Below are 23,781 nucleotides of genomic sequence, written 5' to 3' on the forward strand. Positions count from 1 at the left end.
CATCCATCCATTTTCTACCGCTTATTCCCTTTGGGGTCGCGGGGGGCGCTGGAGCCTATCTCAGCTACAATCGGGCGGAAGGCGGTGTACACCCTGGACAAGTCTACTTGTTCATTTACTGTTAATATCTGCTTATTTTCTGTTTTAACATGTTCTATCTACACTTCTGTTAAAATGTAATAATCACTTATTCTTCTCTTCTTTGATACTTGACATTAGTTTTGGATGATACCACACATTTAGGTATGGATCTGATACCAAGTAGTTACAGGATCATACATTGGTCATATTCAAAGTCCTCATGTGTCCAGGAACGTATTTACTGACTTTATAAACATAATATTTTGTGATGCTAAAAAATATCAATGTAATCATGGTAGTATCGACTAGATACGCTCCTGTACTTGGTATCATTACAGTGGATGTCAGGTGTAGATCAAAATGCGTCCATGCTCCCTTTTCTGTCTACACACTGTGTCTGCTTGTAAGTACTCTGTGTGTGTGCGCTGCCCAACATGCTCCTCTGCTCCTAAACTTTTTAGAGGCGGCATAGTACCGAATATGATTCATTAGTATAGTACTGTACTAGTACCAGTATACCATACAACCCTACTGTGTGTGTGTGTGTGTGTGTGTGTGTGTGTGTGTGTGTGTGTGCGTGTGTGTGTGTGAGAGAGAGAGAGAGAGAGAGAGAGAGAGAGAGACTTGCCCTTGTTTTGTTTCTCTCCCCCTCTCTAAAGGGTACTTAATAAATTATGGGAGGCCTTTTACCAAAGCTCCTTTGTGCGTGCACACACACACACACACACACACACACACACACACACACACACACACACACACACACACACACACACACACACACACACGCACACACACGCACACACACACACACACACACACACACACACACACACACACACACACGCACACACCTAAAATAAATGTAGCATACTAACATTAACATGCTAATAGGTATAATTCGTTAAGTGCCAAAATATTTGGCGCTTAGGCGTATGCCTGCAAAATTAGCAAAAATGCTAACATGCTGATATAAGAATGCTAAAATGCTAACTGTAGCACGTGACAAGTACAACGTATATTACTCCGAGGTGTGTACCTGAAAAATGTATTTAACGTGCTAGAGTGCTAATGTTAGCATGCATCAAGTACCAAAATATACTACTCTGAGGTGTGTACCTTAAAAATGTGTTTAGCGTGCTAGAGCGCTAACGTTAGCATGCATCAAGTACCAAAATATATTACTCTTGAGGTGTTTACCTTAAAAATGTGTTTCAAATGCTAGAATGCTACCGTTAGCACGCATCACATGTCAAGATATGACTCAGTTGTATACCTATAAAGTTAGCTAAAAATCAAACTAGCATACTAGCATCAACATGCTAACACATATCATTCATCAAGTATCATATTTGAAGCTGTATCCCAGCAAAATTAGCCAGAAAAAAGCTAGCATGCTAATATTATAATATATTATAAAATGCTAACTGTAACATGTCAAGTGCCAAAAAATATAACTCTGTGGTGTGGATTAAAATGCTAACTTTATTATGCATCAAGTACCAAAATATGACTCCGGTTTATACCTGCAAAATCTGCAAAAATGCTTTAAAAGTTAGCTTTGGTCCCTCGGGCGGCATTTTGGACACCGCTGCATTTTAGACATACCTAAGGATGGTTAACCGGTAGTAATTGCAAATAGGTACTTTAGAAACGGTGCTTAAACTGTGCACCAACTGACTACTAAAAATGTGAAAAAAATGTGAAATGTTTATATCCTCACCCGGAGTCACAATGGAAACAGGGTTTGGTGCCCATCATCCCCAACCATACCAGTTCCTTTTTATTTCCAATAATACCGATCATTATTCTTCCCTAAATGCATGCAGTCATATGGAAGAACCAAGTCATGCCTACATTGCGACACTTCTTCCTCCTGGAAGACTAACGACTCTGGTATTAATAAAAACTTTCCCAGGGTGAGAAATTAATCAAAGCAAAAGACGAGCTGCATTAAAAGTTTATCTTGGCTACGCAGATGAATTGCCCACTCAGGAACCACTTGATGAAGAGAATACTTATCTGCATTAAGATGTGTCCCTGCTCCTATACACCACACCAATACTTCATACCTGTATATACACATATATATATATATATATATATATATATATATATATATATATATATATATATATATATATATATATATATATATATATATATATATATACTGTATATGACTCACATATTAAGTTGAAGTGCCATCCCATTCCTAACCCATAGGGTTCAATATGACCTTTTGCAGCTATTACAGCTTCAACTCTTCTGGGAAAGGCTGTCCACAAGGTGTTTTCATAGGAATTATCCACCATGCTTCCAAAAACGCATTCTTGCCTCTCAGTCTCCGTTCTAATTCATCCCAAAGGCGTTCTGTCGGGTTTCAGGTCAGGACTCTGTGCAGGCCAGTCAAGTTCATCCACACCCAGACACTGTCATTCAAAGTTCCTTTCACTGGAACCAACTCCTGAAAAACAACCCCACACCATAATTCGTCCTCCACCAAATTTCACACTCCTACCACTTGGTGGCTGAGTTGCTGTTGTTCCCAAAAGCTTCCATTTTCTTATAATAAAGCCAACAGTTGACTTTGGAATATTTAGGAGCCAGGAAATTTCACGCCTGGAATTGTTGCACAGGTGGAAGATAATACACAATATTGCCAAAAGTATTTGGCCACCTGTTTTGACTCACGTATGAACTTGAAGTGTCATCCCATTCCTAACCCATAGGGCCATAGGGCTCAATATGACCTTTTGCAGCTATTACAGCTTCAACTCTTCTGGGAAAGGCTGTCCACAAGGTGTGTTCATAGGAATGTTCCACCATTCTTCCAAAAGCGCATTCCTGCCTCTCAGTCTCCGTTCTAATTCATCCCAAAGGTGTTCTATCGGGGTTCAGGTCAGGACTCTGTGCAGCCCAGTCAAGTTCATCCACACCCAGACACTGTCATTCAAAGTTCCTTCCACTGGAACCAACTCCTGAAAAACAACCCCACACCATAATTCCTCCTCCACCAAATTTCACACTCCTACCACTTGGTGGCTGAGTTGTTGTTGTTCCCAAACTCTTCAATTTTCTTATAATAAAGCACTAAAGTTGACTTTGGAATATTTAGGAGCTATGAAATTTCACGCCTGGAATTGTTGCACAGGTGGAAGATAATACACTATATTGGCAAAAGTATTTGGCCACCTGCCTTGACTCACGTATGAACTTGAAGTGTCATCCCATTCCTAACCCATAGGGCTCAATATGACCTTTTGCAGCTATTACAGCTTCAACTCTTCTGGGAAAGGCTGTCCACAAGGTTGCGGAGTGTGTTTATAGAAATGTTTCCACCGTTCTTCCAAAAGCGCATTGGTGAGGTCACACACGAGAAGGCCTGGCTCTCAGTCTTCGTTCTAATGTTCGATTTTGGAAGTGTTCCCAGATTGCAAAGGAAACCTCGTCGTGCCGCTCCAAAAGTGTCATTTTTATCTTGTGAAAATGTACACCAAGTATATACACAATATTGACAAAAGTATTTGGCCACCTGCCTTGACTCACGTATGAAGTTGAAGTGCCATCCCATTCCTAACCCATAGGGCTCAAAATGACCTTTTGCAGCTATTACAGCTTCAACTCTTCTGGGAAAGGCTGTCCACAAGGTGTGTTCATAGGAATTGTTCCACCATTCTTTCAAAAGCGCATTCCTGGCTCTCAGTCTCCGTTCTAATTCATCCCAACAGTGTTCTATCGGGTTTCAGGTCAGGACTCTGTGCAGGCCAGTCAAGTTCATCCACACCCAGACACTGTCATTCAAAGTTCCTTTCACTGGAACTAACTACTGAAAAACAACCCCACACCAAAATTTCTCCTCCACCAAATTTCACACTCCTACCACTTGGTGGCTGAGTTGCTGTTGTTCCCAAAATCTTTCATTTTCTTATAATAAAGCCAACAGTTGACTTTGGAATATTTAGGAGCTACGAAATTTCACGCCTGGAATTGTTGCACAGGTGGAAGATAATACACTATATTGCCAAAAGTATTTGGCCACCTACCTTGACTCACATATGAACTTGAAGTGTCATCCCATTCCTAACCCATAAGGCTCAATATGACCTTTTGCAGCTATTACAGCTTCAACTCTTCTGGGAAAGGCTGTCCACAAGGTGTGTTCATAGGAATTGTTCCACCATTCTTCCAAAAGCGCATTCCTGGCTCCCAGTCTCCGTTCTAATTCATCCCAAAGGCGTTCTATCGGGTTTCAGGTCAGGACTCTGTGCAGGCCAGTCAAGTTCATCCACACCCAGACACTGTCATTCAAAGTTCCTTCCACTGGAACTAACTACTGAAAAACAATTCCACACCAAAATTTCTCCTACACCAAATTACACACTCCTACCACTTGGTGGCTGAGTTGCTGTTGTTCCCAAACTCTTCCATTTTCCTCTAACAAAGCCTAAGGTTTATGTGTTAAATATATAACCATCTTTGTGATTAACACATTGGACAAAGTTGTGAACAGTAGATATCATTATTGAATACAATTAAAATCAAGAGTATTTTACTAATTTTGTAGACCAGGTCAAAAGGTTTTAAGAACCCCTGATCGAGGGGGTCTGGACCCACTATTTGAGAAACACTGGGCTGGAATATTCATTTTGCAAATACATATTTCAAGGTGAAAAGACATAAAAGTATCCAAACACAAATGATGAATGGCGTGAAAGCTGCATGAATAGTAAGGAAGCATCTTCTTCCTCCCCTCCCTCCCCTTTTCTGCCCTCCTCGTTAAATTATTCAGGGCCACTTCTGTTGCATGCTTGATTAACTTTTCATTTCTGCAAATTACCATTTGGAAAGGCACGGCGTCCCACTACAACTGTTTACCTGCTGTTAAACCCTGGGAGGACGACGCAGGCCGCATAAATCACGGCGTTATACCTCATTCTGCCGTATTGTCCTGATCATTTGCAGTATTGTAAACCACTTTGCCGGCGCCGCTAATTCGCCCCCCCTGCGTCGCAGTCGGGCGAAATGTGAATTAAAAAAGAGCAAACAAAGCAAGAGACAAAAAGTGTTGTGTGTAATGTGGTGTGCATAGGTGGTGATGTACTTGGATGGCAACATCAATAGGTCCCATTAGGAGCAGCTCCAAACATTTTACACCCGGTTAAACCTCCATTAGTGGAAACACACTGCAGTGTTGGGATGGATCTAGATCCTCACCTAGATTTAACATGTGGACTTGATCCCTTCATGTATACAGTCCTGGTTTGCGGACACAACCGCGGATAATCCGCGGGTCGGGCGGGTGACATGACGAAAAAAATAAATTTTAAATAGATTCAGGCGGGTGGCGGTTGAACCAATTCGGAAATATATATACATAGTTACATGTTGTTACCCACATACGAAAAACGTATAGATTTTATCGGTCCTTTAGGTGGAGCTGATGGTGCATCACCGAAAAAGAAAAGGATTGACTTCACAGAATGGGAGGAGGATATACCGTATTTTCCGCACTATAAGGCGCACCGGATTATTAGCCGCACCTTCTATGAATTACATATTTCATAATTTTGTCCACCAATAAGCCGCCCCGGACTAAAAGCCGCGCCTACGCTGCGCTAAAGTGAATGTCAAAAAAACGCTGCGCTAAAGTGAATGTCAAAAAAACAGTCAGATAGTTCAGTCAAACTTTAATAATATATTGAAAACCAGCGTTCTAACAACTCTGTCCCAAAATGTACAAATGTGCAATCACAAACATAGTAAAATTCAAAATGGTGTAGAGCAATAGCAACATACCGGTAATGTTGCTCGAACGTTAATGTCACAACACACAAAATAAACATAGCGCTCACCTTCTGAAGTTATTCTTCATTCGTAAATCCTTCGAATTCTTCGTCTTCGGTGTCCGAATTGAAAAGTTGCGCTAGCGTGGGATCCAAAATGGCCGGTTCCGTCTCGTAGAAGTCATCGGGAGTCAGTGTCGCTGTTGTTCTGTGAATCCTGCCTTCCGGAAAGCTCGGACCACAGTTGTGACCGAAATATCTGCCCAAGCATTTACGATCCACTGGCAGATGTTGGCGTATGTCGTCCGAGGCTGTCTGCCCGTCTTAGTGAAGGTGTGTTCGCCTTCGGAGCTGTGTGAAAAAAGCCACCCGGCCTCTTCGCGTAAACTTCCCTTAACCACTCGCTCATCTTTTCTTCATCCACCCATCCCTTCGAGTTAGCTTTTATGATGACGCCGGCTGGAAAGGTCTCTTTTGGCAAGGTCTTCCTTTTGAATATCACCATGAGTGGAAGTTAGCATGGCAAGCTAGAACCACAGTGAAGGATGACTTCTCATTCCCTGTGGAGCGAATATTCACCGTACGTGCTCCCGTTCCACAGTGCGGTTCAGTTGCTGTGAAATACGGTAGTAATCCGTGTGCGGATGGAGAGATTGCGTCTTTTTATGACCCGGATCGTTTAGTAGGAGCCATTTTGTGGTCTTTACAGATGTAAACAGGAAATGAAACGTACGGTGATATCCGCGCGTTTTTTCTTCTTCTTCCGGGGGCGGGTGAAGCGCTTCCTGTTCTATGGGGGCGGGTGAAGCGCTTCCTGTTCTATGGGGGCGGGTGCTTTCCTTGGCGGTTGCTTGCGTAGAAGAAGAAGCGCTTCCTGTTCTACCGGGAAAAAAGATGGCGGCTGTTTACCGAAGTTGCGAGACCGAAACTTTATGAAAATGAATCGTAATAAAGCGCACCGGGTTATTAGGCGCACTGTCAGCTTTTGAGAAAAATTGTGGTTTTTAGGTGCGCCTTATAGTGCGGAAAATACGGTACACCTGTGCTTGTTGATGAAGTAGAGGATTATTCCTCTACAAACTTGCATCTCGACGGATCAGCAGAGGAAAATCTACTTTCCTTTTGGGGGAAACAAGGACAACCATTCCCACGACTACAACACCTTGCCAAGAGAATCCTATGCGTCCCAGCAACAAATGGCGCAAGTGAGCGCTCCTTCAGCGCAGCAGGGCGCATTTTAGAGGCCAGGCGCTCTCGCCTGAATCCTGGCACTGTAGATGCCATTTTATTCCTGCATAGTGCTAACAAAAAAAAAAGTAAGTAGACATACGGTTGGATATGTTAAACGAATTAGTCTACGTTACCTATAGGCTATACCAGGGGTCGGCAACCCGCGGCTCCAGAGCCGCATGCGGCTCTTTGATCACTCTGATGCGGCTCAGCAGCTTACTTGCTGAACCCCCCAATATTCCCGTGAGACTTCCGGATTTGATCTGATCAGGCACGCTGGTTGTATTGGGCGTCATATGCTGTACCATCACGGCACGCATGACGCTGACAAGCGTTATTCATTTGGAACCCGCGTGCCGCACCAGCTTAAAAATTCCATACAAAGGTGTGGGCGGCGTGTCTGAGACCTCTAGTTTATACATAGCACAAAGCAAAAAAAAACAACTTTGTATGCAGTGTTATTTCATTTAGAATTTCAAAAATGTTTGCGGCTCCCATTGTTTTCTATAATTTGTGAAACTGGTCAAAATGGCTCTTTGACTGGTAAAGGTTGCCGACCCCTGATCTAGATCCTCACCCAGATTTAACATGTGGACTTGATCCCTTCATGTATACCGTCCTGGTCAAAAGTGTACATAGACTTGTAAAGAACATCATGTCATGGCTGTCTTGACTTTACAATCATTTCTACAACTCTTATTTTTTTGTGATTGGCGCACATACTTGTTGGTAGGGATGATGTTCGAAACCGGTTCTCCCGGTTGTTCGATAAGAAAAGAACCGATTCCATGGACTCGAATCCCTTTTTTGAGAACCGGTTCCCGTTATCGAGGCCACTATAGTAAAGAAAAAGAGTTGGTTCTTTATACGAAACCCGTTCCACAGGAAATGCCCTGTGGCACGTCCCAGGAAATTACGTAGCTCAGTCATTAGGCGGCAGATGCAGAAGCAGCAACAACAATGGACCGGAAAAAACACCTGAAGGAATGGTTTCATTTTACAAAAAAATACAACAAAATTGCCAGGCTTCGCTCTCATGTAAGGGGGAAGTACAACAAGCATGTTGAAACATGTTCAGGCCGTACATAACCTGCAGGTTAGAGAAAAGTGTCGTGGAGAAGCAGCAACAGAGATGACGAAGCACGGCCCTCTTCCTCTGCTTCAACCTGCAGCGCCAATTCCAGTGATAGTGCTGGTGAGCAACTAACGTTAACTGTTGCCGGTTAATTTTCCATATCTGCTCACTCGTAGCCTTTAGGCCAAAATGTCAACCAGGACTGTAGTAATGTTAGCTAGACTAACGTTACCTAAGCATAGTCAGTGGCTAACGGTAACGTTAACGTTAGTCTTTTTGTATGTGTCTGATAACGTTAACGGTATCTTGTAGCCTACACCACTCCAGAGTTTGCAGGTCTGTCTAATAAACTAGTGCTTAGAACACACTTACAGTATAACACATCACAGTTTCATATCATTTCACTTGACATCATGTCCAAAAAGGAGTAGGAAGAAGTAAAGCTTATTTAATCCTACCCCTTTTCCACTTCAGAGCGTTTACAAATATATACATTATTTACTGACCTTTGTATAATAAAATATCTGTGAATTAGTATATACAACAGTTTTGTAATATGTAATTAATTCAGTCATTATTAACATACTGAGATGAAGAATATCTTATTTTAAATAAGGTTGAAAGTATTCCTCATAATTATTCTTTGTACTTTGTAAGCACTATTAATTTGAACAACCTCTTAAAGTGGATCATATCAGTACAATGTTTCACTTCATTACTTAATCTATTCCATCATTTAATTCCACACACTAATGCTATAAACTTAATAACACACACCCTAGTCTTCACATTCAGCTAATTTCCCCCCTAATTCTATGCTGTGTCTGTCCCTCATTTTCCCTCCAGGACAAGGACGTGCAGTCATTCCTGGAGGAGGCCACACTGATGGACCCCAGAAGGTTTAGATACAGACTGGAGGAGGATGTCGTCAAACCTATCTGTGTGTCCAAGCTAGTTCCACGTCAAGTGAACGTGTTTTTTCCACTGTTGGCGACACGATTAGCGAAGAGCGGGTCAGACTTGATCTTGAAAAAGCAGACATGCAAATTTTTTGGAAGAAGAATTGTTGATTGATGACTGTGGCGTTCTTAGTGTCATAGTGTGTGTAGTTGCTATGTTCCAATAGCAGCAGAAGTGCACTTTTTGGAGAGCTGTATTATTTTCAGTTTTGTGCCCAAGAGACTGATTTTATTTAACACTATATTGTTATTTATACACCTATAGTGATCACAGAGACAGGTTGTTTTTGTCTTACTGTATATATTTGTTTTTCTGAAAAATACTTTGGGCTGACTTGCCAACCCTCCCGAATTTTCCGGGAGACTCCCGAAATTCAGCGCCTCTCCCGAAACCCTCCCGGGACAAATATTCTCCCGAAAATCTCCCGATTTTCAGCCGGAGCTGGAAGCCACGCCCCCTCCAGCTCCATGCGGACCTGAGTGAGGACAGCCTTTTTTCCCGACGGGAGGACAACAGGGTGACAAGAACTATATCATCCAGACTAGAGATCAATTGTATTATTATGTTTATCTTACCTAAAAATACATATATTTATTAATTTAAAAAAAAACAACTAAATACATTTTTACTATATTTTGCTAAAAACATCAAAATTAATTGTATTTTTATTTGTATTTTTTCTGACTCCTTATAGAATTATACATTAAAATAAACATATTTGAAATAATTAATTTTAAATGATCATAATAATTCATTTAATATGACCATATTTAATTATTAAAATAATTGCTTGTTTATCAACAACTTTAGCATTTTATTCATTAAATTTTGAAGCTCTCAGAAGCCAAGTTATGTTATATTCCTTAAGATTTATTTATGCAAGTTTGAAGTATCAATTATCTAAACACAGTTTTGTTTGCATATTTTCAGGATGTAGATATACATATATATATATATATATATATATATATATATATATATATATATATATATATATATATATATATATATATATATATGTATATGTATATATATACACACAGTATATAGCTGTCAATATACTTCTCCCCTCTTAACCACGCCCCACCCCACCCCCGACCACGCCCCCACCCCCCACCTCCCGAAATCAGAGGTCTCAAGGTTGGCAAGTATGACTTTGGGTAATAACAGTCAATATTTATTTTTATTTTATTTTTTTATTTTTTTCTTATAAAGTAAAAGTGAGCTTTTGTTAAACCAAATATTGTGTGTTTTTTTCCATATACAACAACCTATCTGGATTCGATAAGAGAATGAATAAGGAATCGGTTCGATAAGAGGATTTGATAATGGGCTCGAACTCGATAATTTCTCATCAAACATCATCCCTACTTGTTGGTCACAAAAAAAAAACATTCATGAAGTTCCATGTTTTCAAGGTCCAGCATAATTGTAACACACATTAAAAGCCTTTACTTGTCAGATTCCAAAGGCCTACTGTATGTGACGACTTCAGGTAGTGGGCGTCTGGGACCGCGGGCCCGTGGAGCTTCCTGCAGGGTAGCCAGCTTGCAAACAGCCTATCATGACTATGATCAGCATCTAGGGATGCTGTGTGAGGAGACGTAAGCGGCAGTTAGGGAAATGGCGGTGGTTAGAAAGATGGATATACATGTTTTAATACTCGGGGAAGGGCAGTGGGAGGCGGGTGCATGCGCCACAGGTACACCCGACAATGGGGGACATCACAGTCGCGGGGTTAAGGTGTTATTAGGGAAGGACTACATCCTGGTAAGGGTGAAGTGTGCTGCTGTGTGAGTTGCGTATTTACAAGTTGGTATACCTGGAAGTGTCTAACAGTTCTTGCAGATAAATATTCGAAGAACATTAGTAAGTATACAGTCCTGGTCAAAAGTATGTTGTGAAGTACAATGTCATGGCTGTCTTGAGTTTGCAATCATTTCTACAACTCTTAATTTTTTGTGTGATGTAGTGATTGGAGCACATACTTGTTGGTCACAAAAAAACATTCATGAAGTTTGCTTCTTTTATGAATTTATTATGGCTCTACTGAAAATGTGAGCAAATCTGTTAATATTTGGTTACCTTGGCAAGTTTCACTGCAATAAGGCGCTTTTGGTAGCCATCCACAAGCTTCTGCTTGAATTTTTGACCACTCCTCTTGACAAAATTGGTGCAGTTCAGCTAAATGTGTTGGGTTTCCTGACATGGACGTGTTTCTTCAGCATTGTCCACACGTTTAAGTCGGGACTTTGGGAAGGCCATTCTAAAACCTTCATTCTAGCCTGATTTAGCCTTTCCTTTACCACTTTTGACGTGTGTTTGGGGGTCATTGTCCTGTCTGAACACCCAACCGCACCCCAGACCCAACCTCCGGGCTGATGATATTAGCTTGTCCTGAAGAATTTAAAGGTAATCCTCCCTTTTCATTGTCCCATTTACTCTCTGTAAAGCAGCAGTTCCATTGGCAGCAAAACAGGCCCAGAGCATAATACTACCACCACCATGCTTGACGGTAGGAATGGTGTTCCTGGGATTAAAGGGGAACATTATCACCAGACCTATGTAAGCGTCAATATATACCTTGATGTTGCAGAAAAAAGACCATATATTTTTTTAACCGATTTCCAAACTCTAAATGGGTGAATTTTGGCGAATTAAACGCCTTTCTATTATTCGCTCTCGGAGCGATGACGTCACAGGGACAAAGGACCTCGGTAGCACGGCAAGCAATGGCGGCAGTTTGTTCCCGCAGACGAGTGAGCTAAACCCCCTGGATGTCTTGGCTCACACCGTCCCTTATGCCACCGAAGATGATCAAGAGAAGAATATCGACCCTAGCTTCCCTGGCCTGCTGACATCAACTCCAAAACTGGACAGATCAGCTTTCAGGAAAAGAGCGCGGATGAGGGTATGTCTACAGAATATATTAATTGATGAAAATTGGGCTGTCTGCACTCTCAAAGTTAATGTTGTTGCCAAATGTATTTCATATGCTGTAAACCTAGTTCATAGTTGTTAGTTTCCTTTAATGCCAAACAAACACATACCAATCGTTGGTTAGAAGGCGATCGCCGAATTCGTCCTCGCTTTCTCCCGTGTTGCTGACTGTCGTGTCGTTTTCGTCGGTTTCGCTTGCATACGGTTCAAACCGATATGGCTCAATAGCTTCAGTTTCTTCTTCAATTTCGTTTTCGCTACCTGCCTCCACACTACAACTATCCGTTTCAATACATGCGTAATCTGTTGAAGCGCTTAAGCCGCTGAAATCCGAGTCTGAATCCGAGCTAATGTCGCTATAAACTTGCTGTTCTATCCGCCATGTTTGTTTGTGTTGGCTTCACTGTGTGACGTCACAGGAAAATGCACGGGTGTTTATAACGATGGTTAAAATCAGGCACTTTGAAGCTTTTTTTAGGGATATTGAGTGATGGGTAAAATTTTGAAAAAAACTTCGAAAAAATAAAATAAGCCACTGGGAACTGATTTTTAATGGTTTTAACCCTTCTGAAATTGTGATAATGTTCCCCTTTAAAGGCCTCACCTTTTCTCCTCCAAACATTGCTGGGTATTGTGGCCAAACAGCTCCATTTTTGTTTCATCTGACCACAGAACTTTCCTCCAGAACAGGCCTGGGCAATTATTTTGACTCAGGGGCCACATTTAGAGAAAAAAATGTGTCTGGGGGCCGGTATATCTATTTTTAGGAACATTAATGCAAAACCTCACAATAATGTCTGATTGAATGCTAAAAACGTTATGACAGACCGCCTTAAAAAAACATAATGGAATTTTAAATTTTTCTGTGAACGATAAAACACTGAATATTGACAAAATATGAACGTCACACCCCATTTCGATCGACATATTTTACAATCAAGTGAAACGCAACAAAAATGCAACAAACAGTGAAATATGAACGCGAAGGGTACAAAATAAACCCACCGACAATCTGATATATCTGATATATCACTAATCTTTAGAACTTTGCTGTGAAAATCTTCTTCCGCGTCTGTGGAAAGGCCTCGTCTGAGCTACTGTGACATATATTACCATAGTAACTAATTAGATTGCCATTGTAACTAATTAGATTCCCAAACCGCAGATTCCAAACATTGAAATACTTAGTATAGTTGAAGACTTACGGTCATTAGAAAACATGACTGCACATTATAATGGCAGCTACACTTTCCATCTTAAAGATCTAAAAAAAATATTTGGGAATGTCCGGTGGGCCAGATTGAAAAGCTCAACGGGCCGCATGTGGCCCCCGGACCTTAATTTGCCCAGGTCTGCTCCAGAAGGTCTTATCTTTGTCCATGTGATGTCAGATGAAACAAAAATTTAACTGTTTGGCCACAATACCCAGCGATATATTTGGAGGAGAAAAGGTGAGGGCTGGGGGCTCCAGCCAGGTCTCCCTAGGTTTTGAAATACGTTTTAGGGATCTCTAAGAGACCCTGGGCTGAAGTCTGAAGTGTACAGTAGGGGCTCAAGTAATCAACGATATACTGAGGGGCCCCATGCAACGCACAGAAAGTCCGGACTAAATGCGAAATTTGACTGGGAGCCAACGAAGACTGGATTAACGGGGGGGTTAAGGTGGGCTGTTCTGGGTGCACCGGTCAAAAATCTGGCAGCTACATCTTGTACAGTCTGAAGTCACTTGAAACAAATGAAAACAGAATTACAATAGTCAATGCGAGACCAGATGAAAGCGTGAATTATCATTTTGAGATTTGAGTGGGGGAAGAGTGGATTGTGAGATCGACAGGCGGATCGGTGCGGCGTCTTCAGTAACGCGGACGCTGTATCGATCCGTTGTGGTGAAGAAGGAGCTGAGCCAGAAGGCAAAGCTCTCAATTTACCGGTCGATCTACGTTCCCATCCTCACCTATGGTCATGAGCTTTGGGTTATGACCGAAAGAACAAGATCACGGGTACAAGCGGCCGAAATGAGTTTCCTCCGCCGGGTGACGGGGCTCTCCCTTAGAGATAGGGTGAGAAGCTCTGTCATCCGGGAGGAGCTCAAAGTAAAGCCGCTGCTCCTCCACTTATAGAGGAGCCAGATGAGGTGGTTCGAGCATCTGGTCAGGATGCCACCCGAATGCCTCCCTCGGGAGGTGTTTCGGGCACGTCCGACCAGTAGGAGGCCACGGGGAAGACCCAGGACACATTGGGAAGACTATGTCTCCCGGCTGGCCTAGGAACGCCTCGGGATCCCCCGGGAGGAGCTGGACAAAGTGGCCGGGGAGAGGCAAGACCTCAGAGAAGCGGAATAAGATGGATGGATGGATTTCGACAACAAATTTCTCAGTTTTTGGTCAGTTGACGACAGTGGCCCTTCAGAGACATTGACTGATCAAACCTATCCCCAACATTGGAAAAAGAGTCCTGGTACTTGCACGAATCCACATTTGCTTTTCTTAGCGCCAGCACGAGTTAAAGTCAGCAGATTTACAAGGCGACATGTGTACGGACAGATAATCAGCCAAGGACCACAAAGGAGCTCTGTGGCTACAACATAAAGATAACCATCGGAGCACATTTGCACACACAACAAGCACCTGTAGCTTGCAGATAAGACATGTCTTTTCATGACAGAAACAAAAGCTTCTGATTTACAACTTTGGATAACTGTAGCAAAGTGCCCGATGAATATATCCCCCGCATCCCGCCCACAACGCCCCCGTGGATGCATGCTACGCGCTACGCAGTTGATTTGTGGGCTCTGGCTGATGAAGGCAATTTGTCAGCGGGGCGACTACACTCGGGTGGAGACGGTATCTGGAAGGCCTGCATCTGTGTGTATTGTGAGCGTGTCGCGCAAAGGTTGCGCCGCAGAGTTACAGCTGTCTCCCGTGGTAAAACGGGCAGAATGATTGGGCGACTGACAAAGGACGGTTGGATTAATGGTCTGCCTTCAAGCCTTCCTCCTGCCTCTTCGTCTCTGTCACGCCGTTTCTCTCGGCTTGTTAAAATCAGGCTGCTAATTAGCGCTTGCAGTGGCTGGTGATAAACTGCTATCTGCTATCTTTCTTGCACATTCTGGGAGAACGGGAGACATATATGGGAGACATATATTTCAGTGGTGTTTTGTTGTCATGTTGCCTGGAGGGGCATGTCCCAGGACTTATCTATTCTTTTCCCATCTTGCGATTACTCCCTTTCCTTTATTACGCTGTGTGTTAGGTATCCAGACAAACACAAATGCAACCTTTCACTCATTTTTAGATTGTAATGACAGTCCTTAGCAATAATAACGACCGGCGGATCCTCCATTGCTAAAAACAATCAATTCCGGGACATTAACCAGTCAACCTCCAATTTTCTCACATGTCCAAAACTTTTTTACTTATTCAACCGTGTCTGTCACAGTTGTAAAATATGTTACCTTGCATAGAATTATTCAATAAATCAATGTTTATTTATATAGCAATAGAATCACAAGCGTCTCAAAGGGCTGCACAAGCCACTACGACATCCTCGGTTCAGAGCCCACGAAAGGGCAAGGAAAAACTCACAACCTAGTGGGATGTCGTTGTGAATGACTATGAGAAACTTTGAAGAGGACCGCAGATGTGGGTTACCCCCCCCACTCCCCCCGAGCTGAGGATGTCATCGTGGCTTGTGCAACCCTTTGAGACACTTGTGACTTAGGGCTATATAAGTAAACTCAAAATGATTGATTGATTGATTGATTCTGAAAACAGGAATCCTGGTTTCGAGCGAGTCTAAGGTCATGCGTGAAGTCAAGACCGAACGATCCAAATCATTCCTGATTAATTTCGCAAAGCAAAATGTGACTTTGTCCTCCATAAATATTTGATATTTGTTAAATTCCTCTGAATTAATTTTATGATTTCTGCAGCCCATTACACCGTCTCTCGCCCGCCGCCACACTATTCTCGCTCCTTCCGCCCTTCTGTTTGCCGCATGAAGTATTTGAATTTGCCGCATTAAGTATTCACTTCAGAATTTTAACCACGTAACTAAAATTGCTATAACTACTTCTACCAGCATACCTATGAAGGTTCACATTCATCCAAGTCGTTGTCATCTCAGGGCGTTCTATCGTTCTCAACTGGACTGCTTGGTTTTTCTTGGAAGACGTTTCGCCGCTCATCCGAGTAGACTTCATCAGTTTGTTCTCATAGTCTTAGATTGGTCTAATCTAGTCCAACGGTTGGTGCCAAAACCAGCAGCCATAGTGACTGAGCTTTTATAGATTACTCCGGGCGAGCGGGAGGCGAGTCTCTTTTCGCCACAGTATGGCGCGGTGCATTTTCCCAACGACGCAGTATCTTACAACACTTTCTAAAAACAGAAATCCGGGTTTCGAGCCAGTCTAAGGGCATGCGTGAAGTCAAGACCGAACAATCCAAATCATCCATACATTTTCTACCGCTTGTCCATTTTGGGGTCGCGGGGGGTGCTGGAGCCTATCTCAGCTGCATTCGGGCGGAAGGCGGGGTACACCCTGGACAAGTCGCCACCTCATCGCAGGGCCAACACAGATAGACTTTCCTGATTAATTTCGCAGAGAGCCACAAATTAGGACCTCAGATGGGGGGGCGTGGCGCAGTGGAAGAGTGGCCGTGCGCGACCCGAGGGTCCCTGGTTCAATCCCCACCTAGTACCAACCTCGTCATGTCCGTTGTGTCCTGAGCAAGACACTTCCCCCTTGCTCCTGATGGGTGCTGGTTAGCGCCTTGCATGGCAGCTCCCTCCATCAGTGTGTGAATGTGTGTGTGAATGGGTAAATGTGGAAGTAGTGTCAAAGCGCTTTGAGTACCTTGAAGGTAGAAAAGCGCTATACAAGTACAACCCATTTATTTATTTATAAATGCATTTGAGACCCACGGTTTGGCGGTAGATTACCCCGGGTGACCGGGAGGCGAGTCTCTTTTCGCCACAGTACGGTGCGGTGCATTTTCCCAACGACGCAGTATCTTACAACACATTCTAAAAACAAGATTCCTGGTTTCGAGCCAGTCTTAAGGTCATGCGTGAAGTCAAGACCGAACAATCCAAATCATCCATCCATCCATCTATCCATTTTCTACCGCTTGTCCATTTTGGGGTCGCAGGGGGGTGCTGGAGCCTATCTCAGCTGCATTCGGGCGGAAGGCGTGGTACATTCTGGACAAGTCGCCACGTCATTGCAGGGCCAACACACATAGACATTCCTGATTAATTTTGCAGAGAGCTACAAATTAGGGGCTCAAATGCATTTGAGACCCACGGTTTGGCGGTAGATTACCCCGGGTGAACGGGAGGCGAGTCTCTTTTCGCCACATTCTGGTGCGGTGCAATTTCCCAACCACAATCTGGACTACGCAGTATCTTACAACACATTCTAAAAACAAGAATCCTGGTTTCGAGCCAGTCTAAGGTCATGTGTGAAGTCAAGACCGAACAATCCAAATCATCCATCCATCCATTTTCTACCGCTTGTCCCTTTTGGGGTCGCGGGGGGTTGCTGCAGCCTATCTCAGCTGCATTCGGGTGGAATGCGGTTTACACCCTGGACAAGTCGCCACCTCATCGCAGGACCAACACAGATAGACCATACTTGCCAACCCTCCCGGATTTTCCGGGAGACTCCCGAAATTCAGCGCCTCTCCCGAAAACCTCCCGGGACAAATTTTCTCCCGAAATTCAGGCGGAGCTGGAGGGGGCGCCTCCAGCTCCATGCGGACCTGAGTCCGCTTTCCCACAATATAAAGAACGTCTTCAGTAAAGCAGTCCGTCTGCCGTAAACAGCAATGTTGTGACACTCTTAAACAGGACAATACTGCCATCTAGTGCATTTGATCAAAGCACTTTTGTGCGTGCCACACAGCAATGCATAATCAGAGAAGCTGTTCAGCATGGTTAGAAAGATAGTGACAGAGAATAGAACAAGGATGGACAATTCAACCCTTAACTCAACAATGAGTCGATGAGTGTTATGTGTGTGTATATGTGTATATAAATGAACACTGAAATTCAAGTATTTCTTTTATTTATATATATATATACATATATAGCTAGAATTCACTGAAAGTCAATTATTTCTTATATATATATATATATATATATATATATATATCCATCCATCCATCCATCCATCCATTTACTACCGCTTATTCCCTTCGGTGTCGCGGGGATACATATATATATATATACATATATATATATATGTCTTAATAAGGTTATCCAAAAAATAGTGCTCGATACCGTAGTAGAGCGCAATATATGTATGTGTGGGGAAAAAAAAATCACAAGACTATTTCATCTCTACAGGCCTGTTTCATGAGGGGGTACCCTCAATCGTCAGGAGATTTTAATGGGAGCATTCGCATACCATGGTTTATATAGGGCACAGAGTGGGTGGGTACAGGCTGGCCTAGGGGCGTGGTGATTGGTTCATGTGTTACCTAGGAGGTGTTTCCGTCTATGGCGGCATGTTGTTACAATTTCGCTGCGCTTGTTGAGGGATGACAGGTCTGGACGGTAGATAATAAACAGTTTCTCTTTCAAGCATAGGTTGCATCTTTTATTACCACTATTGTAAGGTGTGCTGGATGCAAGAATTTGCCATGTTATTGAATATTCAACATTATTGTCTTTGAGGTCCCAAATGTGTTTGCTGAGTTCTGTGGTATTTCGCAGGTTTTTGTTCCTGAAAGAAGCCTTGTGGTTGTTCCATCTGGTTTTGAATTCACCCTCGGTTAATCCTACATATGTGTCGGATGTGTTAATGTCCTTGCGTATTACCTTAGATTGGTAGACAACTGATGTTTGTAAGCATCCCCCGTTGAGAGGGCAATCAGGTTTCTTTCGACAGTTACATGCTTTGTTGGTTTTGGAGTTGTTCTGACTGGGGGTCGACGGCTCATTTGCAATTGTTTTGTTGTGGTTTGAGATGATTTGTCGTATATTGTTCATGCAGCTGTAGCTCAATTTGATGTTGTTCTTGTTGAATACTTTTCTTAGGTTGTTGTCTTTGGGAAAGTATTTGTCAATCAGGTTGAGGAATTTGTGTCCAATGTTCGTTGAGACGTTTTTGCTGTATGGGGGGCTGTACCAGATGATGCCGTTTCGAAGAACAGAAGAACAAAAAAAAAGAAAAAAAAAAAAAAAGAAAAAAAGAACAGAAAACGAAACGGCATCATCTGGTACAACCCCCCATACAGCAAAAACGTCTCAACGAACATTGGACACAAATTCCTCAACCTGATTGACAAACACTTTCCCAAAGACAACAACCTAAGAAAAGTATTCAACAAGAACAACATCAAATTGAGCTACAGCTGCATGAACAATATACGACAAATCATCTCAAACCACAACAAAACAATTGCAAATGAGCCGTCGACCCCCAGTCAGAACGACTCCAAAACCAACAAAGCATGTAACTGTCGAAAGAAACCTGATTGCCCTCTCAACGGGGGATGCTTACAAACATCAGTTGTCTACCAATCTAAGGTAATACGCAAGGACATTAACACATCCGACACATATGTAGGATTAACCGAGGGTGAATTCAAAACCAGATGGAACAATCACAAGGCTTCTTTCAGGAACAAAAACCTGCGAAATACCACAGAACTCAGCAAACACATTTGGGACCTCAAAGACAATAATGTTGAATATTCAATAACATGGCAAATTCTTGCATCCAGCACACCTTACAATAGTGGTAATAAAAGATGCAACCTATGCTTGAAAGAGAAACTGTTTATTATCTACCGTCCAGACCTGTCATCCCTCAACAAGCGCAGCGAAATTGTAACAACATGCCGCCATAGACGGAAACACCTCCTAGGTAACACATGAACCAATCACCACGCCCCTAGGCCAGCCTGTACCCACCCACTCTGTGCCCTATATAAACCATGGTATGCGAATGCTCCCATTAAAATCTCCTGATGATTGAGGGTACCCCCCTCATGAAACAGGCCTGTAGAGATGAAATAGTCTTGTGATTTTTTTCCCCCACACATACATATACATATATATATATATATATATATATATATATATATATATATATATATATATATATATATATATATATATATATGAAATACTTGACTTGGTGAATTCTAGCTGTAAATATACTCCTCCCCTCTTAACCACGCCCCCAACCACGCCCCCGCCCCAACCACGCCTCATTGCAGGGCCAACACAAATAGACATTCCTGATTAATTTCGCAGAGAGCTACAATTTAGCGGCTCAAATGCATTTGAGACCCACGGTTTGGCGGTAGATTACCCCGGGTGACCGGGAGACGAGTCTCTTTTCGCCACAGCATGGTGCGGTGCATTTTCCCAACGACGCGGTATCTTACAACACATTCTAAAAACAAGAATCCTGGTTTCGAGCCAGTCTTAAGGTCATGCGTGAAGTCAAGACCAAACAATCCAAATCATCCATCCATCCATCCATCTATCCATTTTCTACCGCTTGTCCCTTTTGGGGTCGCGGGGGGGTGCTGGAGACTATCTCAGCTGCATTCGGGCAGAAGGCGTGGTACACCCTGGACAAGTCACCACCTCATCGCAGGGCCAACACAGATAGACATTCCTGATTAATTTCGCAGAGAGCTACAATTTAGGGGCTCAAATGCATTTGAGACCCACGGTTTGGCGGTAGATTACCCCGGGTGAACGGGAGGCGAGTCTCTTTTCGCCACATTCTGGTGCGGTGCAATTTCCCAACCACAAACTGGACTACGCAGTATCTTACAACACATTCTAAAAACAAGAATCCTGGTTTCGAGCCAGTCTAAGGTCATGTGTGAAGTCAAGACCGAACAATCCAAATCATCCATCCATCCATTTTCTACCGCTTGTCCCTTTTGGAGTTGCGGGGGGTTGCTGCAGCCTATCTCAGCTGCATTCGGGCGGAATGCGGGGTACACCCTGGACACGTCGCCACCTCATCGCAGGGCCAACACAGATAGACTTTCCTGATTAATTTCACAGAGAGCCACAAATTAGGGGCTCAAATGCATTTGAGACCCACGGTTTGGCGGTAGATTACCCCGGGTGACCGGGAGACGAGTCTCTTTTCGCCACAGCATGGTGCGGTGCATTTTCCCAACGACGCGGTATCTTACAACACATTCTAAAAACAAGATTCCTGGTTTCGAGCCAGTCTTAAGGTCATGTGTGAAGTCAAGACCGAACAATCCAAATCATCCATCCAACTATCCATTTTCTACCGCTTGTCCCTTTTGGGGTCGCCGGGGGGTGCTCGAGACTATCTCAGCTGCATTCAGGCGGAAGGCGTGGTACACCCTGGACAAGTCGCCACCTCATTGCAGGGCCAACAGACAGACATTCCTGATTAATTTTGCAGAGAGCTACAAATTAAGGGCTCAAATGCATTCGAGACCCACGGTTTGGCCGTAGATTACCCCGGGTGAACGGGAGGGGAGTCTTTTTTCGCCACAGTATGGTGCGGTGCATTTTCCCAACGACGCAGTATCTTACAACACATTCTAAAAACAAGATTCCTGGTTTCGAGCCAGTCTTAAGGTCATGCGTGAAGTCAAGACCAAACAATCCAAATCATCCATCCATCCATTTTCTACCGCTTGTCCCTTTTGGGGTCGCGGGGGGGTGCTGGAGACTATCTCAGCTGCATTCGGGCAGAAGGCGTGGTACACCCTGGACAAGTCACCACCTCATCGCAGGGCCAACACAGATAGACATTCCTGATTAATTTCGCAGAGAGCTACAATTTAGGGGCTCAAATGCATTTGAGACCCACGGTTTGGCGGTAGATTACTCCGGGTGAACGGGAAGCGAGTCTCTTTTCGCCACATTCTGGTGCGGTGCAATTTCCCAACCACAAACTGGACTACGCAGTATCTTACAACACATTCTAAAAACAAGAATCCTGGTTTCGAGCCAGTCTAAGGTCATGTGTGAAGTCAAGACCGAACAATCCAAATCATCCATCCATCCATTTTCTACCGCTTGTCCCTTTTGGAGTTGCGGGGGGTTGCTGCAGCCTATCTCAGCTGCATTCGGGCGGAATGCGGTGTACACCCTGGACACGTCGCCACCTCATCGCAGGGCCAACACAGATAGACTTTCCTGATTAATTTCACAGAGAGCCACAAATTAGGGGCTCAAATGCATTTGAGACCCACGGTTTGGCGGTAGATTACCCCGGGTGAACGGGAGGCGAGTCTCTTTTCGCCACAGCCTGGTGCGGTGCAATTTCCCAACCACAAACTGGACTACGCAGTATCTTACAACACATTCTAAAAACAAGAATCCTGGTTTCGAGACAGTCTAAGGTCATGTGTGAAGTCAAGACCGAACAATCCAAATCATCCATCCATCCATTTTCTACCACTTGTCCCTTTTGGGGTCGCGGAGGGTTGCTGCAGCCTATCTCAGCTGCATTCGGGCGGAAGGCGGTGTACACCCTGGACAAGTCGCCACCTCATTGCAGGGCCAACACAGATAGACTTTCCTGATTAATTTTGCAGAGAGCCACAAATTAGGGGCTCAAATGCACTTGAGACCCACGGTTTGGCGGTAGATTACCCCGGGTGACCGGGAGGCGAGTCTCTTTTCGCCACAGCATGGTGCGGTGCAATTTCCCAACAAGGCAGTATCTTACAACACATTCTAAAAACAAGAATCCTGGTTTCGAGCCAGTCTAAGGTCATGCGTAGAGTCAAGACCGAACGATCCAAATCATTCCGGATTAATTTCGCAAAGCAAAATGTGACTTTGTCCTCCATAAATATTTGATATTCGTTCATTTCCTCTGAATTAATTTGATGATTTCTGCAGCCCATTACGCCGTCTCTGGCCCGCCGCCGCCGCGCTCTTCTCCGCTTCGTCCGCCCTTCTGTTTTCTCTCTGAGCGCCGAGGCCATAGATCTCTGTAACAGGCACTATCTGCAGCCCTAAGCCCTAATGAGGCATCATAAGGAGAACCGTTTGCAGCAGCACCGCGCCGGCTTTTATTCGCCGAACCATATCTCTTCCTCTCGCCGCTCCCGACTGCCCTCTCCTCCAATCTCAATTGCTCCATCAGTCTGCCCCGTCGTCCCCCTGCCCTATTGTGCTTTATCTCCCTTCTCATTCACCCGTTGAGCGTCCCTCTCTCTGTGTCGGCTTGAATCATATCTGGCCGTCTACATATGCTAAAGCCCGCGTAATTACGGCGGCTCTTAAATAAAGACGCGGCTCCTAAAGCTGTCGACTGGAATCACGGCTAAACAAGGCAGGAGGGGCCTCCCAGCAGCTACAAAGCTGTCATAGATAGCTACAGATTTATCACCGCCGAGGACTGGGGGGGAGGCATACCAGCTCAGATAAATCTACCTTTAATTTTCAGGGAAAATGTGTAAAAAAAGATGGGTGTGAGGGGGGGAGAAAAATAAATATGACATTGATGGGGGTGTGGGCTAAGCTATGCCAGTAAAATTTTAAGGCCTGCTCACACCATATGTAAGGCACTGACATTTTTGATTAATAACCATTTCTCGCAGATTAAATTGGAAACTACATGAGGAGAACACACACACACAAACACACCGATGCACCAGTTGTGTGTGTATTGTTGTAGTAGATTTCAGTGTTGAGAGGGGGTTTGGAATATTACAGTGCGAGTGTGAGTGTGGTGCAATT

The 23,781-nt window shown here is 43.7% G+C and overlaps 1 protein-coding gene across 7 annotated transcripts in view; it reads right to left on the reverse strand.

Moving 5' to 3' along the window:
* The window catches only part of rnf220a (ring finger protein 220a), a 482,952-nt gene that overhangs the window by 370,411 nt on the left and 88,760 nt on the right, over nucleotides 1-23,781 (reverse strand). For 4 of the 7 annotated variants that reach the window (XM_061936152.2, XM_061936128.2, XM_061936143.2 and 1 more), the window contains exon 3: nucleotides 10,588-10,722. The exons of the other annotated variants lie outside the window; for them this stretch is intronic. In XM_061936152.2, coding sequence (XP_061792136.2) covers nucleotides 10,588-10,722 — 135 coding nt within the window. The remainder of the gene's footprint in view (nucleotides 1-10,587; nucleotides 10,723-23,781) is intronic. 7 annotated transcript variants of the gene reach the window in all.

This window comes from Nerophis lumbriciformis, linkage group LG03, assembly GCF_033978685.3.
Source record: "Nerophis lumbriciformis linkage group LG03, RoL_Nlum_v2.1, whole genome shotgun sequence".
Classification (NCBI taxonomy): Eukaryota; Metazoa; Chordata; class Actinopteri; order Syngnathiformes; family Syngnathidae; genus Nerophis; species Nerophis lumbriciformis.